This window comes from Epinephelus fuscoguttatus, linkage group LG16 (assembly GCF_011397635.1).
Source record: "Epinephelus fuscoguttatus linkage group LG16, E.fuscoguttatus.final_Chr_v1".
NCBI lineage: Eukaryota > Metazoa > Chordata > Actinopteri > Perciformes > Serranidae > Epinephelus > Epinephelus fuscoguttatus.
The window spans coordinates 18,229,897-18,250,123 of NC_064767.1; the positions used below are offsets into that span (position 1 = coordinate 18,229,897).

Sequence of the window (20,227 nt, forward strand, 5' to 3'; positions counted from 1 at the left end):
AATAATTAAATTAATATCACAAACACGCTGGCGACTAATCGACAAATGGCCCTAAATGACGACTACTGGTTGACCAGGAAAATTCTTAGTCGGGGGCAGCCCTATCCAAGACATCCTCTGAATCATGAAAAGTTAATACTTCTCTATTTCGATGGCAACTGTTCAGACTCCATCTACTGATGAGGATCATGTGATATGAGCAAAAGCTCCAGAACAGTATTAAATGAACCTTAAAGTGAGATTGTTTTGTAAAGCAATACTTCACCCACAAAATGATCATTTGTCTGTATCAATTAGTCATGCTCTTTTACCTTGAAAATGTGAAAACACCTTTTTTTTCCCCCATGCATGCCTCCATGGAAACAGTTCATTTTATTTTACTGATACTCTGAGCACCAGAGAAGACCTTATTTCATTCAGATTTACAGGCATCTCAAAAAACAAGTGGTGACTTTCTTTCTCTGAAGCTGTCATAAAGTCAGAATATGTGTCCAGAATATGTTGATTGTATTTCCCGTCTTAGTTGAGTAACAGTTTCATGTAAAGGAATTAAAGGTCCAATATGGACGCCTGTCCCAAATATAGGTCTGTTAAGTTCAGTGATTTAAGCAAATAATAACAATAAGGACACAATAGCCTAAATCTTATTTATCCAGTCATATGCTCAAAACCTCTCAAATACATGCATTTTCACTGGTCTAATCCGATACCATAATTCAGTACAGTCCAACCTTTTCATGCACAGAAATACACAGTAGATATACATTTCTTTAGAAATAGATCAACTGTTTACAGATATACATATAATTTCTGTTGGTGCACCACCTCAGACTATTTATCTCAGCTGCCACACCATCTCACTCTCTATTTTTCTTGCCTCTATGAATTCCAGTGGCGTTTGGCTGTCATCCCAGGTCAACTCAGCCTTCAGCTCTAATTGCTGGTCCAACAGACCAGAAAATGCCCCTGGAATTACCATGCTGAGACAAAACAGCAAAGCTTACTCTGCCTCCAGGTGTGGAGGCAAAAACAAGGTGTAAGGGGACAATTAGGCTATTTAACAGGTGTAGCACGGTCAGACATTTAGCAGGGATATACATACGCAGCACAAATTTATCACATATCTGAATTATGTGGCACCATGCACACACAGGATGACAGATGAAAGCACAACCCGCATGCATGAAAACAGAAATATGCACATACTATTAAGAGGAGGAATTCTGTGAAAATGACCTTGTGGAGCAGCAGCGTGTTCACACTTTCCTGTCTGCCTGGTTCTTACCGGTTCAGTGAATTCAGGGATGGCAACACGATAAGTGAGGGGGTTGCAGTCGCGGGTGTTGTTCACCAAAATGCAAGGCAGGAACATGGGGCCCAAGTCGTCCCCGTCCAGAACGTCCACAGTCAGAGTTGTAGTAGCTGTTCGTCTGTTAGGCGGGTACGGAGCTCGGTCCTGGAGGATGAACAAATGATTTCAATTCAAACCTTCCATCTCCCAGGTGAACTGTTGCGTTGTGCACTATGGCTACACACTGCTCTGGCTTAAATCAATATACCATGTTAAACTATGACAGATCTCTGAAGATGTTCAGCATATATTACAGGGGTGGACGTTATGGAAGCTCACGGAGAGCATTAATTCTGTTTTCATTCTTCGTTTGTTTGGTTGAAGGAAAGGGCACTGGAACATATTTTCTTATGCTTCACATTGAACATTATTAAAATATTTTCTGCAGTAAAAATATAAATAATTTTACTGTGTGATCACAACAACAAATGCTACAAAACAACAGCCTTAATGCAATATGGAAAATATATGTAAAAAAGATAGACAAATGAACAATTTAAAAGTTGGCTTTAAGGAACAATTTAAGAAAAACATTCTAACAAATGGTTTGTTGACTACAATATTTTTACATTATAAAAGTATATCCTTTGTAGAGAGCTTGTCAACTTGAACTCCAGTTTTAAGGCTCCCTCTTGTCCATGTACTTGAATAGTTATGATGCAAACAACGTGCCCAACATTTCTCAAACCAAATGGAACAGCACGTCTCCTCTGCATTCTACTAAACCTTTCCTTCTTAAGGAAATAATGCTTGGCAATAAAACATATCTTTTCAGCCGCTACCCTTAAAGATTTCCCCTTGTGGTGCTGTTGCTTCCCAGAGTGGTACCCTGAGAAGTGAACAGCACAGCACTTCAAAGATTGGCGCTGTTGGTGTAATTGAACTCTTGACACAAGCAGCGCAGAGTTCTAGTAAATACCATGTCTTCCTTCTTTCTCTACTCTGACGTCCTCTTGCAAGAGAAAATGAAATCTCCCTGAAGGACCTCTTGTCGGGCTAAAGGGTTGAAGTCTTTTGCTCCCTCATGCAGGAAATGGAGAGAATTGGAGACATGTTGTTGACTGCCGAATTATCATCTGTCCTGCAGTACTTCCATTTTAAAGTATAGAGTGTAATATCTGGCCGCTGCTTGTTAGGATAATTAGTCAGTGATTTGAAAGTGAATATAATGATGTGAGATGCTTTTTTTCTTCTAAAGAGAGATTCTGTATATCAAGACTCCTAGCTTTGAAAGCAGAAGGCTTTGAAACATCCAGAACTGTTTCTCTAGTTAAAGTCAAATTCTGGACCAGTGGCTTTGCGGTGACTCTTGGTCAACAGACATCGACTGCCTAATGGCTTCGGGTAAAGCCTGGAGAAAAAGCATACAACTGCCTTCACTGTAACTCTAGTGGCATCATTACGGGTGCTTGTTTTACAGTATTTTCTTAGATATGTAGCCCTGTGAAGAGTGTGAAGGAAAAGTCATGCCCTCAAGTAAAATATATAATTATACATCCATAATTACATCTGATATGCACAGCTGTTCCACTGTAGGCTGCAGACAGTTTTCTTAGAATGCCTCAAAGACAGCTTCAATCAAGTAGCAATGAAACCTTGGAAGGTTCAATCCTCTCATCTTAATATTGCTGACTGTGAGCAATCACTGAATTAGTATTAGTTAAGTGTGAGTTAAACAGCTTGTTTGTGTGATGTCCTTACACTGACTGGTTACTGAAAAATCTCTAATTGCATCTTACTAATATGTAAAAAAGGAACAAGAATCCCTTTTATGATTGGTGAAACTGAAAATGAAAAGGATGGCTTGCTGAATGATGAGTACATTTTTTTTTTAAAAAAAGAGAATATACACCAGATCTTGCTTTAAAGCTGCACTCAGGAATAGAAATTATGCAGTGTAAGGACCTGAGTCATTGAAGCAGCAAACTACTGACTTCATGTTCAAAACATCCGCCTCCTAAAACCCTAAAATAACTGAAAGGTTTGAAATACGGAAGAAACACAGTAACCCTCTTAGGCCAGGGAAAAAACAGGTCCTTGAGTGCTCCCATTCCACACTCCGAATGAAAATTTGTGAATACAGCTGCTGCTAGTGAATATTTTGTGGCGTTGAAGAGTTCTTTACCCTCAAGGTCAAAGCTGAGGTAGACACACTCAATGAAATGTATAAAATCAAAGCCTATTTTTGACCTGTTGACACTGAATCAAAAGTGATTGTGCTTGTGCAGATTAGCTCACTTACATTGGCTTGGACCAAAACCAGGTAGCGAGTTCTCTCCTCATAGTTTAGCCTCTCTGCCAGAATAATGTGTCCTGAAAGGGTGTTTGCGACACTGACTGTGCTGTTAGATGCCTGAAAGAAAAACAAAGTCGATATAATAAGACAGAAGGAAAGGCGGATGGGAGCAATAAGTCTTGGTTGTTGAGGAAATTTACAATGGTGTAGAGGGTGTTTATCATGGCGTGACTTGTCCATATACCGGGTCATTGGGGTTGTAAAGGATGCCGTATTCTATATGTCCATTTGGCCCGTCGTCAATGTCCGTAGCTCCATTATTTCCTGAGAAGCCAGTGAAAATGGTGGTTCCAACTGGTGTGAGCTAGAGGAAAAATATGAGCAGGGAGAATGAAAAGTCAACAGCTCAAGCAGCCCCCTGTGAGTTTAACATCTACTTACAGCAGAGAGCCCATGCATTTAGCTATTACTGTTGCCACTCCAGCCCATTAGTATACCAAAAGAAAAAAAGAAAATCAAAACGGGGAAATGTTGCAGTCAGCAGTAGTCTGAAGGCTTACGCACAGTGCTGACAGAATAATAAAAAGTAAGTATGAGAACCACTGCTGTTCCCCTGAGCCCTCAGAAAAAGTCCACAGGACCAGGCAGTGGGCAGGAGGGCTTGTTCAGGGGAGAAGTTGACAGCAACGTAGAATGACTCACTCTACTGCTGGGGCTGCTGCATATGGCTATGATAACCCACTGTGACAGGAATTCCAAACACGCGATGTACACAATGTGGGAACAATGGAGATGAAAGTTGTTGTCCAGGACTCAGCAGGGAAATATAGTCTTAAAGTCTTAAAACACATAACTGTAAAGTCAGAAGATGCATTGTTTTAAATCAGGGCAGGTGATGCAGGTTTGTTTTGGAGGCAAAAAAGGTTGTCCTATCTGGTTCTCATAAGACTTGTACAGTGGCATGCAAAAGTCTGAGCGCCCATGATCGACATTTACTTTACAGTGAATAGTTAAGTATGTAGAAGATGGACTGATTTCCACAAGGCAAGATGAAACATGCTTTCAACATTTTAAGCAAGATTATTTTTGTTTTGTACAATATTAGAGTGAAAAAAGAAAAGGAGCACCATGGAAAGGCACCCCAAGACACCTTTCAGACAACTTAATTGGTTTGTTAGGGCTAAGGCTTGTTCACAATCATTGTTAGGAAAGGCCAAGTAATACAAACTTCAAAGCTTATAAATACTTTGACTCCTGAAACCTTGTCCTGTCAATCAGCAGCCATGGGCTCCTCTAAACAGCTGCCTAGCACTCTGAATACTAAAATAATTGATGCCCACAAAGCAGGAAAAGGCTTTGAGAAAATAGTGAAGTGTTTATAATATTGTAATATTGTAATTAAGAAATTGTGGTTAACAGGAACTGTCCATGTCAAGTTGAGTTCTGGAGGAACAAGAAAACTTTACAAGAGAGGCAAATCAAAACCCTCGTCTGACTGCAAAAGACCTGCGGGAAGATTTAGCAGACTCTGAAGTGGTGGTGCATTGTTCTACTGTGCAGCGACACCTGAATAAATATGACCTTCATGGAAGAGTCATCACAAGAAAACCTTTCTTGCATCCTTACCACAAAATTCAGCATTCGAACTTTAAAGCAAACATCGAAACAAGCCTGTTGCTTTTTGGTCTTATGGACTGATAAAGTTAAAATAGATCTTTTTGGACGCAATGTCAGAAGTTATTTTTTGGGAGAAAAAAGGGTGCAGAGTTTCATAAAAAAGCACAGGGGTGAATTGATCAGGCTTGTGTTGCAGCCAATGGAACAGGGAACATTTCACCAGTGGAGGGAAGAATGGATTCAGTTAAATTCCAGCAAGATCTGGAGGCCAAAATCATACCATCTTTAAAAAAAACTTAAGATGAAGAGAAGATGGCTTCTACAACAGGACAATGATCCTAAACACACCTCGAAATTCACAATGGACTACCTCAAGAGGTACACCTGAAGGTTCTGCCGAGGCCCTCACAGTCTCTCGACCTAAACAGCATTGAAAATTTGTCGATAGACCTCAAAAGAGCAAGACGGCCAAGGAATCTCGCAGAATTAGAAACCTTTTGTAGGGCAATGGGCAAAAAACAAGAACTGAAAGACTCTTTGCTGGTTCCAAAAACTTTAGAGGCTGAGATACTTGCCAAAGGGGGCACTACCAAGCACTGACCATGCAGGCTGCCCCAACTCTTGCTTCAGGCCCTTTTCCTTTTTTTTGTCATTTTAAAACTGTAAATTATTGAAATTATTTTTTTTTATCTTGCTTAAAATATTGAAGAAATGTGTCATCTTTAACATACTGTCATTTGGAAATCAGGTCATCTCCTACTTGCTTAACTATTCACAGTAAATGAAATTTTGACCAGCAGCGCCCACACTTTTGCATGAAACTAAATAACTCTTCTGACCCATAAGTTTGCATAAATACATACTAGATTTACCAAATGTACAAACTTTAGAAAAAAAGAACAGATACTTTGACTGTTATATCTTATAGGGAAGTGGTGCATTAAAATGCTGTTCTAGTAACAGTGAGTGTGTTTACATGGGCATGAATAACCTCACTTGTGGAGCAATGAAGAAAGAAAGTTTTTTGGTAATGAAAGAGGCTGTGTATTCTCATCCACTGCTCCCTTTCCTACGCAGTGATAGTGACATTGACAGTCTGGCACGGGTGTAGATGACAGTAATATGAGAGAAGTGTAACATAAGCTCCTTTCAAGAATAATGTTAGCTTAGTATAGAGTTTGTGTACGGCTGAGAGACAGAGAGAAACAGGGAGACGGAGGTCAGTGTTCAGAGCAGACAGCTGTTGGTGATCAGAGGAATTAGCAGTTAGGCTGTCAAGTGGTGGTAAATGTACAATGAAGTGTCTCATATTTTCTGTCGCTCTCATCTCCCATTGCTGGTTTGTTTTTGTAAGCATCACAGGTGCCTGTGCAAACTGACCACAGTAATCAGTAACTGGGAAACCAGTATTTTTCATGTATAGAGAGAAAACGCACAACACAATTTCTCTGTGTTCATTAAACATCCATTCATCCATTTTCATCCACTATCCAGGGCCGGGTCGCAGGGGCAGCAGGCCAAGCAAGGCACCCCAGACGTCACTCTCCCCAGCAATGCTTTCCAGCTCCTCCTGGGGGACCCCAAGGCGTTCCAAGACAAGATGAGATATGTAATCCCTCCAGCATGGTCTGGTTCTACCCTGGGGGCTTCTACCAGTGGGTCGTGCCTGGAACACCTCTAATGGAAGGCACCCAGGAGGCATCCTGATCAGATGCCCGAACCACCCATTATCGAAAGGGGTCATCCCTTTTGATGCGAAGGAGCAGCGTCCCTACTCCGAGCTCCCTCCAGATGGCTGTGCTCCTCACCCCATCTCTACCCAGGTCTAGGGCTGCGACTAATGATTATTTTCATTGTCAACTAATCTGTCGATTATTTCTTCGATTAGTCGACAAATCATTTCATTGAAAAATGTGTTAAAATGTTAAAAAATGTCGGTCTGTCTCTCCCAAACCCCAAATTATGTCTCTAATGTCTTGTTTCGTACTCACGCTAAAGGGTTTTAGTTCAATGTCATGGGAGAGTGTGTAAAGCTGCCAATATTTCAACGTTAGAAGCTGCAATAAGAGTATTTTGGAGTACTTTTATAATACTTTTCTATGAAAAATGACTCAAACCGATTAGTCAACTACTAAAATAGTCACAGATTATTTTAATAGTCAATTAGTCATCGATTAGTCAACTAATTGTTGTAGCCCTACCCAGGTCATAATCATATTTGGGGTAACTGGCACCTTAATGTGGTGGAGGGGTTTGCATGTCCCTGCGATCCTAGGAGTTGTGTTGTCCAAGGCTAAAAGCACATAGTAGTCCCCCAAGGTAAAGTGGTCCCACTTTCAAGAGGACGTCGATCATGTGGCACATTTGGACTATGAGTACCTTGATCGGTATGGAGACACCGGGGCCACCATCCTATGGGCCCACCATCCACAAGGACAGGAATCAGAGTCAGGTGCCGTGTGTGCCAAGCAGCAAGCAGGGACCAGACACCAGCCATGCTGAGCCCTGGCATCGCAGACTGGCTCATAAACAGGTAATCATTGTAAACACACTCAATGTTGGAAAAATATATTGTACAGAAATGTGGTAAAAGATATTTAACTTTAAATACCAAAACCGAGACCCAACAATAATGTGTAGTTTACTAGAAGAAGTTTCTCAACAATATTTGAACAGTTGGCACCAGTGGGCTCAGATTCAAAGCAATTCTATGCTGGATTTGAGAGCTCTGGTGACCCCACTGGTACTGTCAAAAAAACGATTCTGTGGCAGACAGTAACGCATGACACTGTGCCCTCCTTTTGTGGAACCAACTCAGGGACACTGTGATGAATGGGCTGAACCCAACACATAAACCACACCAATTTTCTCTAGGATTTGCTCATTTTTCAAAGCTAACAAAAACTTGTGCAATCAGAAAAAATCAAAAGAAGCTGAAGCAAACACTGAAATTTGGCACAAATGTGTCGAGTTACAAATCCTGCAACGTCGCTCCCTTACCTCGTTCACTGCAACATAGTAGCGTGGCTGCTGAAACCGAGGGGTGTTGTCATTCCTGTCCCTCACAACGATCCGTACCTCGTGCAAAATGACAGTACCGACCAGCTCGTTGGTGCACTGGACCTGAACCACAATGGTGGTGATGTAGTTGGGAGGCTGAGAGAAAGAGAAGGACAGGTTATTGACGTACAATGAAAGTGTTTATTTATGTTCTAATGTCCTATCTTCAAACATACAGACCTGCACTTGACCTTATTATGACTCAGGTATAAGTGTATTATTGTTGCATATAAGTGTATTATTGTTTTCTGGAGAACAATATTTGTCTGAGATGGTAAAATAAGAGCTGCACCGACCTTCATGGGTTTCAGGTCCCTACAATGAACAAGCTATCGAACCAATACAGCAAATAAACAATGGGCACGAATGATGCTCGAAGTAATGAGAAAGAGGTGAAAGAGGCTTTGATAAAAACATGTTTACCAGCATCCACCAGGGTTGAACCAATTCACTTAAATCACCGTATGTTTTGGTGAACAGTATTCTAACACTGATTTTATCCTGACTGAGTCTACCAAAGTCTGGATGAAATATCCAAACAAAACTGTCCTTCAGTCTTGTTAATCACGTTGCCTGGATAGTATTAGTACAAACAAATCACTGCTATTGTGTTTGTTAATTTCAAGCTGGACTGCGCAGTCTGATTTTGCTTTTTGAATATTACATGTAATAAATTCTTAAAATGTCTGATCAAACAGAGAGCTGCGAGCCTTGTGCCATGTTCTGTTTAAAATGTATATTGGACAACAGCAGCTTGTCTCCTTGCCACCGCTACTTGTCAGACATCCTCTGAATTTAGAAACAGTAGTGATGTAATGCAGCCTGGTTAGCGTCTCCCTCCCCTCTCTCCTTCTCACTCGCAGGGGTTTGACTTCCATGTGCTCCTCCAGTATTGTCATGTCTCCTGTTAATTGGCCATAATTTCGGCGATTTCCCATTAGCAGCTTTATGTATAGCTCCCTCCCTATAGTGCCTAACCACACACGTCAAATACAGCCTCTTTCCCACAGCAGTCACAACACTTAACACCCAGTGCTCCCTACACCTCATATCCTATACTGTACCACTTAGACTGATCTGTATTCACTGCAGGTTCTCTGGATACCCTCGAGAACTGAACACATTACATACAGACGTAGAGACAGCGTCTGCATTTATTCATTCACTTACTATTCAGTATTTAGCGCTATGGGTGAATTATCATGCTACACTGAGACCACTGACCGCTAACTCAGTTTGTAGCAAAACAACAGTTAAAAAAAACCCCATCATGAATAAAAATGTGTTATTAAACAAGGAGCAATGGGGAAATAGTGGTGATTAAACGGTTACTGTAACAACAACTGGTCAGAATCAAGATTAATTGCCTTATTGTATTGGTAATTTTGACATGATTGCTATTATCTTATCTTATACTATATAATGACGAAAACTCTATGTGTGTGTGTCTGTGTCTGTTCCACGTTTTTCTCCTCACTGACTTGGTCAATCCATGTGAAATTTAACACAGTGGTAGAGGGTCATGGGAGGATGTGAATGAAGCAATATTACATCAATTGGCCAAAGGGGGGCGCTATAGCAACCGATTGATATTGCAAACTTTGAATGGGCATATCTCATGCCCCGTATGTCATAGAGACATGACACTTTGCACAGAGATGCCTCTCCTCATGAGGAACAAATTTGCCTCAAGAACCCATAACTTCCGGTTATATAGATTTCCCGCCATTTTGAATTTTTTGAAAACACTTCAAATCGATCTCTTCCTCGGAAGTTTGACCGATCTGCATGAAACTCGGTGAACATAATCTAGGGACCAATATCTAAAGTTGCCTCTTGGCAAAAGTTGGAAAACTTACTAAAACTGAGCTTCTATAAGGCAATGAATATTGCGGAGGGCGTGGCTCATCACATAAAGGTGTATAACATCTCAAGGGTTTCACCGATCAACACGCAACTTTGTAGGCATATGACCACACATAATCTGAGGGGACCCCTCCATTATTGACCCCATCAAACAAAATGGGGGCGCTAGAGAGCTAATTTCTTATATAGGCCTAACCGCCATATCGATTTTTACTAAACTTGGTAGATATGTAGAACAGGACGCCTCAAGGTGACTGGAGAAATTTAACTCTGATTGGCAACTGGGTGGCGCTATAACAACAGAAAAATGCTTAAAAATGGCTAAAATGCGACTGATCGCTGTGGCTCCCCCTGTGGCCCAATGTTTTTTTCTTCTAATTTTTGGTATGACTAAGTCATGGTATGGTATGCTGTACATAATCATGGAAACTGTCAGTGTGTCATTCTGTCTGTCCCACGTTTTTCTACTCACTGACGTGGTCAGTCTGTGAAACTGCACATAGGCATTGAGGATTGGCATAGGTAGAAGGTGACAAAGCTACCAATGGCTATGGACTAGTCAGTCAAATTTGCAAAATGCTAATCTAGGCTATCTCACATGACAAGTTTAATTTATCGCCTTCCTTATCTGTTCACTGTTTGTAAGCATGAAAGATGACAAAGAACTGCAAAAAAAGGGCAAAGTGACAGTGCAACACAAAAAGAGTATCCTGGTTATGTCTTGTGCATGTAAACACCATATCCTGAAATGTTTCCCTTATAATTGTGAAGGTCTGGTGGCCCCTGCAATGCCAAAAAAATATTTTTTTAATGCCAAAATTAAAGATAACACTTAGTAACCATTATAGTGTAGTAGAGTACATGAATAAGGCGAAGAGACAAAGTGTCTATGGTTAGTTCATGTTGTAAACAACATGCTAAAGTGCTGATGGATTCATTTTCCATGTTTTTAGGTGAGCTACACCAGGGAGTACACAGTTAAAACATACTGGTGATGCTGTTTTGCCCTTGCTGTTCTCCATGCTGATAAAAACTCAACTCCCTGCATTTGCTACTGGTGTTCTTCACCACTGTTTTGGAAGACGGAAAAAATGAGAGTACTAGGCAAACCAGCTTTAAAGGTGACACATTTTCTTTATTAAAAGTGCTCTGCAGTGGATCTAATTGATGCTGATATGAAGGGGTAGGCAGGGGTAGGCAACCTGCGGCTCTGGAGCCACATGAGGCACTTAAGCTCCTCTCAAGAGGCTCTATGTGACTTTGACAAAAATCTAGTGTATATGGAAATGAATTCTTTTTTTTTTTTTGACATTTTAATTTTTCATTGGTGTAGGCCTCTTTACACATTCTGTCAACCAAAGTGTGTGAGGTACATTTACACCCTGGTGCCTTCTCCTAAATTTTGGCGAACATAAATAGCGGTGGCCAGTTCGCCTCACTAGGTCCCTCACTAGGCTAGGTATTGATTCCTGCTGACCCCTGGCCTAGAGGAAACACTGTCCTGCATCACCCTGTATCCTGCTTTAAAGAAACCTTGATATGCTAGCTGGAGCAGTCTTAAGAAACCAGGATTTTGGCAAGTTAGCATCTCGTCAAGGTTTCTGATCATCAGTGTGTGCAGGTGCTTCTTCAAGTTATGTGGTAGTTTGTCAGTAAAACAACAAATATGAGGGTAAATGATGTATTGGCTTAAGCAAAGAAATTCAGATCATAAATTGTATTGTATTGGAAAAGCTAAATCAAGAAGAGTCCACATAGCCGAAAACTAAAATATGTTCGTTCTCAACTGGATCAGAAATAAGTGGCTAACACTCAATCAGGTATCAGACTGATGTTATAATCATATAAACAGAGATATGACAGGCCTGTGTATCGTGTTCTCATGTTGTAAGGCATAAACTAAATGCTCTGAAGTCCTAAGAAAACTGATGACTATTCATGAGCTACTTCCTGTGATACAGCTGATTTTCTTCTCCATATTATGAGCACAAGAAGTTAAAACAATTTCAAACCTCTTTTGAAATTTTTCCTAGTTTCTCACCACAGATCACCATCTTTATTCCTGTACTCACATCTCTGTCCAGAACGCGGCCGGTGCTGTTGAGGTAGAGCCTCTGTCTTGCTGGTTCCAGTATCACCCAGTAGTCATAGTTGTCCAGCAACGTCAGTGAGATGGTTCTGCCTGGGTCTTGGGCGCGGCCATTTATCTGCATATTTTCCACCAAAACTGTACCTGGAAAGCCAGAGCACGCTTCAATTAATAAATGGCTCTCTTGTTGAAGGCCATTCACCATCACCATTTTATTCCAACAGTTTGTTATTAAATCAGTTTGGTGGTGGAAAATAAATGAAACATTAAGTGGTTTTTCAAACGACCTGTTACCCATTGACAAAATGTTTTGTTGTGGTAAAGTCACGCTGAAAATCAAGTACACTGGATAATGAAGGTCATATTGCTCCAACAATCAGCTCAATTGAAAAGAAATAAAAAACAAGAGGAGCACAATTTTCTTAAATAATGACCCCCTGAAGCTTCTTTGAATCAAGGTTTTATAGTATCTGATACAGTTGCATTAGTCTTTTAACTTGTTTTTTATTATTTCCAAATAAAAAATAAGATGATTTTTAAAACATACTCCCACGCTGACGATTCAACAACCCCAGAAGACTTTGGAAATAATGCCACAGATCTGTCTAGACTATTCAAATAGGCAAATCTTTAAAAATTGATAATTATCATCCTTGAGGGCACCGACACTTCTGGGTTATATTCCACAGCTTTTAATCAGTGACTCATTAAACTTTGCCACAGCAGCCCTCTGGGACAGCCCTCTAAAAGCCTGTTAAATCTGAGGATTGTTTGACTCCTAAATGTCACACTTAGTGGAATTATAAAATAATTGGTGGTTCACTGAAAGAAAGAAAAAAGAGGAAAATCCAGAGGAGCAGTGATGAGGTATTTCAATTGCGATCAGTGGTGTAAAAAAAAAAAAAAAAAAAATCATACTTAAGGGGATACTCTACTGATTTTCAACCAGGTCTGTGTTACTGCTTTGTGGGGAGTGTGTTCAGATGTGCGCGTTGCTGGCACTTGGGGAGGCCAAACACTGTTTGTCTGAGCAAAAATCTGCCAGATGATGTAAAATGACACACTGTAAATCATCCAGCAAGTTTTGGTTGGCAGATAAGAGGGGAGCTCTGGGAGCAGGCAGCACAGGGGGCGCTTTAACACTGTTTATCTGCACACACTCCCCACACAGCAGCAACACAGACCTGCTTGAAAATCAGCAGATGATCCCTTTAAAGGAAAAGTGTGTAAGATTTAGTGAGGATTGGAAGCAGCTGAAACTTCTGATTAGAATTCCTTCAGTGTTCATTCTTAAAAGGTTTTTAGCTGGTGCCAAATTATCTGCAGAGGTCGCTTTCTCTCCAAAACAAACAGACAATGAGTAAATGAATAAAGCAGTTTCACATTGCAAATCAGATTCTCTGGTGCTGTTTGGCATGCAACAAACAGGCTGTTAGCCTAGACTTTTTCTCTGATAACTTAAGATTCAAGAAGTCTAGGAGGTTTTATTGTGAGCCGAACTATCCGCAGAGGTCTCCTCCTCCTCTCCCAAACAAACAGACCTCGTAATTTAGACTGGTAAAATCACTGAATAATGCAGTTTTACCCTAACAACTTTGTGTTTTTTTTCCAATGCTGCTCATCACTGAGGAGCTTCTAACTACAAGAACCATTACGAAAACGCCAAAACACGAATGGCCCTATCTAGAGCCAGTATTGGGTTTGTCTGTCCTTGGCTACTGTAGAAACACAGTGCAACATGGAGATCTCCATAGCCAAGAACCTGCTCCCTATGTAGACATAAACGGCTCATACTAAGGTAACAAAAATATAATAATAATAATAATAATAATAATAATAATATAATAATATGATTCTTATTTTCAGGTGATTATACACAGAAGAAAACATAATTATCATACTGTATTTTCGCCAATTAATTAATTCATTCATTCATTCATTTTCCATAACCACTTATCCTGTTAGGGGTTGCGGGGGGAATGGAGCCTATCCCAGCTGACATTAGGCGAGAGGCAGGGTACACCCTGGACAGGTCGCCAGACTATCGCTGGGTTGACATATAGAGACAGACAACCATTCACAATCACATTCACACCTACGGTCAGTTTAGTCACCAATTAACCTAAACTGCATTTCTTTGGACTGTGGGAGGAAGCCGGAGTACCGTAGAAAACCACACTGACATGAGGAGAACATGCAAACTCCGCACAAAAGGGCTCCCCCACCCTGGGTTTGAACTAGGAATCCTCTTGCTTTGAGGCCACAATCCTAACCATTGCACCACTGTGCCACCATTTCCGTCAATATATCCCCCTAAATCCAACACACTGGACCTTTAACTACAGTACACCTTGCTGGAAAAGAAAAAGTCAAAGTGTCTCATTCCAAAACTACTGTTTCCAAAGTTTCAGTGAAAGTAATTAGAAAGTTGCATGCCCACAACAAGTAGAACACAAGCAAAGAAGAAACATGTACAAACTATTGCTGTATCACACTGTTTACAGAGATATTCCAGTAACTCTAATAGATAGATAGATATAGCAACTACAGGTAGGTTGCAGTAAGCCCATCATTCAGGTTGTATTACTTTTGTATGCTAAACTTTTGAGCAGTTTTAAAAAATGATACAGATCACATATCAGATTCAGTTAAATATATTTCACAAAACTCTGTGCCGGTGCTTTCAAGCCAAAATAAAAAATGTCTCCATCAGTGGCCACATAAGAATAAGCAATTCAGTTACCAAACGCATACTGTGGATAAAACATGATTTATTTACACATGCTGTAGAAAAATGATCCGTGTCAGGCAGATAAACTGCAGACAAAATGTGTTTACACTGTCTACGCTTGTTGGTAGTTTTACATGGCGTGTCTCAGTTAATAGAAAGTGAGGGGGGAAAATGCATCACTTCAGTTTGTGATTGGATATGTAAATGACTGATCACATTCATAACTAGAATTAGCGCCCCGTGGTTGCATGCCTCAAGTTTCTCTTACAGTTTACATCCATGTCTGTGAACACAGATGCTTCACACACATCTTGTCCCCGGCAGCACAGAAGATCTATACAGTCAGCACAGTTTCATGGTGGACACCCAAGATGAGTGTCACCAATTCACTATCTGACCAAATATGTCCTCTTCTGTTCCTGAGTTATGATGTTGAGTAATGGTCAGAAAAGTGTTTTTTATGTGATGTTGACCTTTTGGAGATTGAAATGTCATCACTTTATCATTATGTCCTATTAGACATTTGTGTGACATTTTGTCAAAACTAAGATTTGAATTCTTGGGTTATGGCCAAAAACATGTTCTGCAAGGTCCCACTGACCTTGACCTTTGACCTTCAACCACCAAATGCAAATCAGTTTATTTTTCAGTTCAAGTGAACAGTTTTGCCAAAGTTGAAGAAACTCCCTCAAGGCATTATTGAGCTATTGTGTTCACAAGAACGAGACAGACAAGTTCACAGTGACCTTGACCTTTGACATATGATCACCAGAATAATCAGTTTATCATCGAGACCAAGGGAACTTTGTGCCAAATTTGAAGAAATTCCCTCAAGGCATTTTTGAGATTTAGCGATTTTTGAGAATGAGACAAACAAGGTCACAGTGATCTTGATCTTTGACCTATGACCACCAAAATAATGAATTCATTGTTGAGTCCAAGGGGACGTTTGTGCCAAATTTGAAGAAATTCCCTCAAGATGCTCATGAGATATTGTGTTCATGAGATTGAGACTGTAAAAAAATCACAGTGACCTTGATCTTTGACATATGACCACCAAAAATGAATTAATTCATCGTTGAGCCCAATGGGACGTAGAAGAATTTCTCTCATGGTGTTCATGAGATACAGTGGTCATGAGAATGGGATGGGCCAACGTACATGTGTACGTATAACCCAAAAACATAATGTTTCCAGCTACGGCTATCGGCGGCGCAGTGGCATAACAAAATAGTGGTCAATACTGCTTTTTAAAATGCCTAGACAGAAAATATTTGGCATTTCAACACCAAATGACAAACAATACATTTAGGAGTTACAGCACTGTGACAAGCTAAACCATGTGAGCATGGGATTTTCTGTTTTCTTTTTTTGTGCAACTTTAATTCATCCCACATGCAAAACACACCTCACATGTAATCAAATATGCCAAAGTGAGCCGATGAGTCTTCAAAGTGCACTGTGTTTTCCCCCGAAAGTGAGTTTCAAGCTTCCTGACCACATATAGATGCTAAAATCCTGTGGAAACTAAAAGCACTTGACATGCCTCGCCAATCTACCAGCTGTAAAACCTAAGAGGGTGGTGGTATTTTAATGGGCTTTTTAATTACTGCCCATAACATCTTGAATTTCATCCTTTCATAAAGCAGGTTCATCCATTTTACAGAGGCACTCAGACTCTAAGATACTCAAAAAGCAGCACAGATGGAGGTGTGATGGAAGCTTTTGCCTTGTAATTATAATACCCTGCATTTTTATGCTACTATTAATGACTGGGCAGCCTGTTTGCAGCAGTCGGGTTTTGATGCATTTGTGTGTTGTAATCACAAGGACCTATAATTATCTGTCTCACTTGGGCTAAACTCCATCTGAAAAATGGATCTTCTAAAAATTTAATTTAAAAGTCAAAAGACCCCCCTGTTCCTGGTTCATTAATCTAAAACACAGCTTTTCATAAATATATCTGCCTCAGTAACTTGAGTGGTGAGCTACATCTTTTTGAAACTCTCAGGTCGTAAATTACACCACTGATAATATTGCAAGGGAGGGCACCGAGAACCTCCTTTCTTTTTCAAGTTAATTGAACTTCAGCTTTTTTCCCCGTAACAGCCATTCCTCCCACTGTTTTGGGCACTTCCTCTCTCAATCTCAGTCACACAACAAAGTCATTGTCCTCATCAGTGGAGAGGATGCCAGAGTTTGTCAGACCTATACAAACAAGTTCCACCATGCTGTACGGGTACTTCATCTCTAAATAAATAAAATTGCTCTCTGTTTAGTAGCCTGTGACTCAGTCAGGTTCATCTCCGGTAAGAGGCGCCTCTGATCTGGGCTTCACAGTGAACTACCACCACAGAGACAACACAGAGGGCTCGCTTTCATCCCAAATATCAATAATGTTGGCATCCATAGATAATGGCCCCTGATAATACTGGAAGCCTGTTTCTGTTAGGGCTCCAGTTTTAGTATGAAAAAGAAAAAAGTTAGTTGTACTAAGAGGAACTAAACCCATTTTCAGTATTCAAGTGTTGCTTCTATGCTTTAAGACAGTCCAAAAAATATTAGTAAACATGAACAACTCTCTCGCACATCATAAAAGATGTTACAGATGACACTGAGAGCACCCAGAGGAGTGTCTATGGTCTATGGGTACGGTTTCTGTTTCAGAAGTGAGAATATTACAACAGTATAAACCTCATTTGGGAATAAAAATGAAAACAAACATTCTACAGGTCCACAAAACCAGTCTTCCTTTTCATCTTATTGTATATGGTGCAGCTTCAGACTTTATACCCTATGACATCACAAGACTTATTTCTCTGGTTTCTGGCTTTGAGATATAGTATCTTATGTGACTGAACTTTCCCAGAACACCAACATATTCTCACTTCAGCATTGTCCCATATCGACGTTTGGTCATGGACTTTCCACGTCCAGGTACGACGTAAAAGGTACCCTGGGTGCGTTGGTTGTTGACGCCGTGGGACCCCGTGTGAGGTTCTGCCCGTTACATGCATTGTCTTCTTTCAAAATACTCTAACTAATTTTCACATGAAATTTACGGTCCACATGCAGTCTCCTTCAAAATAAATGCACTACAGCAGTACAACAATGTGAATAGACTAGAACAACTTACACATGTGGTTGGGTTCAGGCAACAAAATCACGTGGTCAGATTTAGGAAAAAAGAACAGGGTTTGGCTTTATGATCTTATGGGACACAAACACCACTCTTCCGGGTGAAAGTCGGTGTTTGTTGGACCCATCCACCACCCCTCCTGCCAACCTTACTCAGACTTTCACCGTCTTAACTTGCGTTCTTGTCTTGCCACGTTACCCCCTGACACCGCCGACCACCGTTAAACCACAACTACAACCAGCCACGTATCATACTGACGATAAAGGGCGCCTTTTTTGTGTGTGTCTGATGTTGGCATTCACTGCCCGAGCACCAGATTTTGACAACTTCGGATTGAGACTGGGTTGAGAACACAAATAACATTGGGATTTATTATGTTAATTTAGGTGGTGTTCCCCTTTAAGGTTTATTGGTACTGGCTTAGAGCTCAATCCATGGTCTAAGAAGGTTGTCACAAGGAAGCGCACCAAAATACAGAGATGATATGGGAGAGTAAAAAAAAACTGTTAACTTATTACAACATATTAAAATGGCAAGAAGACGGTTGTTGTTGCAAAAGGCTGAAATCAGTCAGTGAAACAACTTTTAAAAATTGTTTGACATTACGTGATCATTAAATTAACGAGCACATGTGTAAGCGGTATATCATTAAAGAATATAAGCTGCAATTAATTTAGTGAGAAAATAGCTGTGATCATTTTGCACAGACAGCTTCCTTCGACAGCATGCAGGATATTAATTAACAACAATTTCAGTTGTTCATTAAATATGAACTCACTCCTTCACGGCTGTTAAATGGTTCTACTTCTACTCACAGCTCCCAATTTTAACCTCTGTTGCAACAGACTGCACTTGTTCCCAGGGATGTTAACAGTGTTGTACCAAATTGTATATCCACTTTTGGCTTCAATAAATGAGAACTTTATGTCTAAAAAAGTTTCAGTCTGGTTTTTAAAGCTTATCATTCACGTGAAACTGCGCTCCTGAAGGCAATAAATGAATGATTATAATCCAGTGAGAGAAATCCTTCTCCAGTTTTCTAACATTTGATACAGCTGCAATATTAGCAGTCTGACTAAGAACTGGGTGGTCATTACCAACACAGTGCTTCAGTATTCATTTTTATCTCTGAGTGTATGCCTGAGTGAGTGTAAAGGTCAATTCAGTATGTCTCAGCGGGAACCCCTATTTTTATTCCATATTTTCCACACTGCCTCTTTAACATCTAATTCACACTCATAATATCTCTTTCCATCATTATGTGTTTGACTGGCTGGAGTTACTTGGGCAATGACCAAGCACAAATGTGCTGTGGCCGCAGCTGTCCTTAGGACATCCATTACTGATGCCAAAATATTTTGGGATCCTCATAACCCGCCAAGATAACCAAACCACCTGATTCTAACCCCTGCATCCCTCTGACCGAGTGTGTTTCTTAACACAGGAGAAATCCGTTGAACAAAAAAACAGTTGTCTGATTATGCCTACTTTAGCTCAGAGACTAAACATTCCTACCTGAAACAAACCTGAAGACTGTCTCTGTCTTTGTAATGCCCCATTTGGATTAATTCCCCTTCCTCTGGAAATGCTAATAAATATATAAATAAATACATAATCTTTCTGGCACTAATATGAGAGAACATCCTGGCATCTCTTCACTTGTTACTTATTAATTTTAGAAGTGATTTTACATTTTACTGATTACTTTAAAAGCACAGGGGGGCGGCTTCCATATATGTCAGCCTTTTGTCTGAGATCCTGTGAAGTTCCTGTTTTAGATGTTCAAAAATCTACAGACCAAAGAGATCAGCCTTTGCAATTCAGGTACCTAGACTGTGGAATGAGATAAATTAGGACCCTGGCCCAGTTTCCTGATAATGAAGAATCTCAGAGTCAAACACTATCTCTACTAACAACTGGAGCCTTAACGGTCATGGTCTGGTGCATGCAGCCGCACACAGAATACAGGGTATATAGACTGAGGCACATAATGTGGAACCACAGTTTACAAGTTTCACCCAGAAACTCTGAGCTGTATACTGTCAGCAACATGTATTGAGCTTAGCACACATATAAGTCAAGCACATTATATTAACAGCAGAGCTAGAAGACTCACCTGTTCTGCATATAAGACTTAG

The 20,227-nt window shown here is 40.3% G+C and overlaps 1 protein-coding gene across 1 annotated transcript in view; it reads right to left on the minus strand.

Annotated features, from left to right (window-relative positions):
* The window catches only part of LOC125903130 (protocadherin-15-like), a 324,152-nt gene that overhangs the window by 154,574 nt on the left and 149,351 nt on the right, over positions 1-20,227 (minus strand). Inside the window, exons 5-9 of the mRNA XM_049599840.1 lie at positions 12,203-12,363; positions 8,205-8,360; positions 3,832-3,951; positions 3,594-3,704; positions 1,286-1,456 (exon numbers count right to left, since the gene is read on the minus strand). Coding sequence (XP_049455797.1) covers positions 1,286-1,456; positions 3,594-3,704; positions 3,832-3,951; positions 8,205-8,360; positions 12,203-12,363 — 719 coding nt within the window. The remainder of the gene's footprint in view (positions 1-1,285; positions 1,457-3,593; positions 3,705-3,831; positions 3,952-8,204; positions 8,361-12,202; positions 12,364-20,227) is intronic.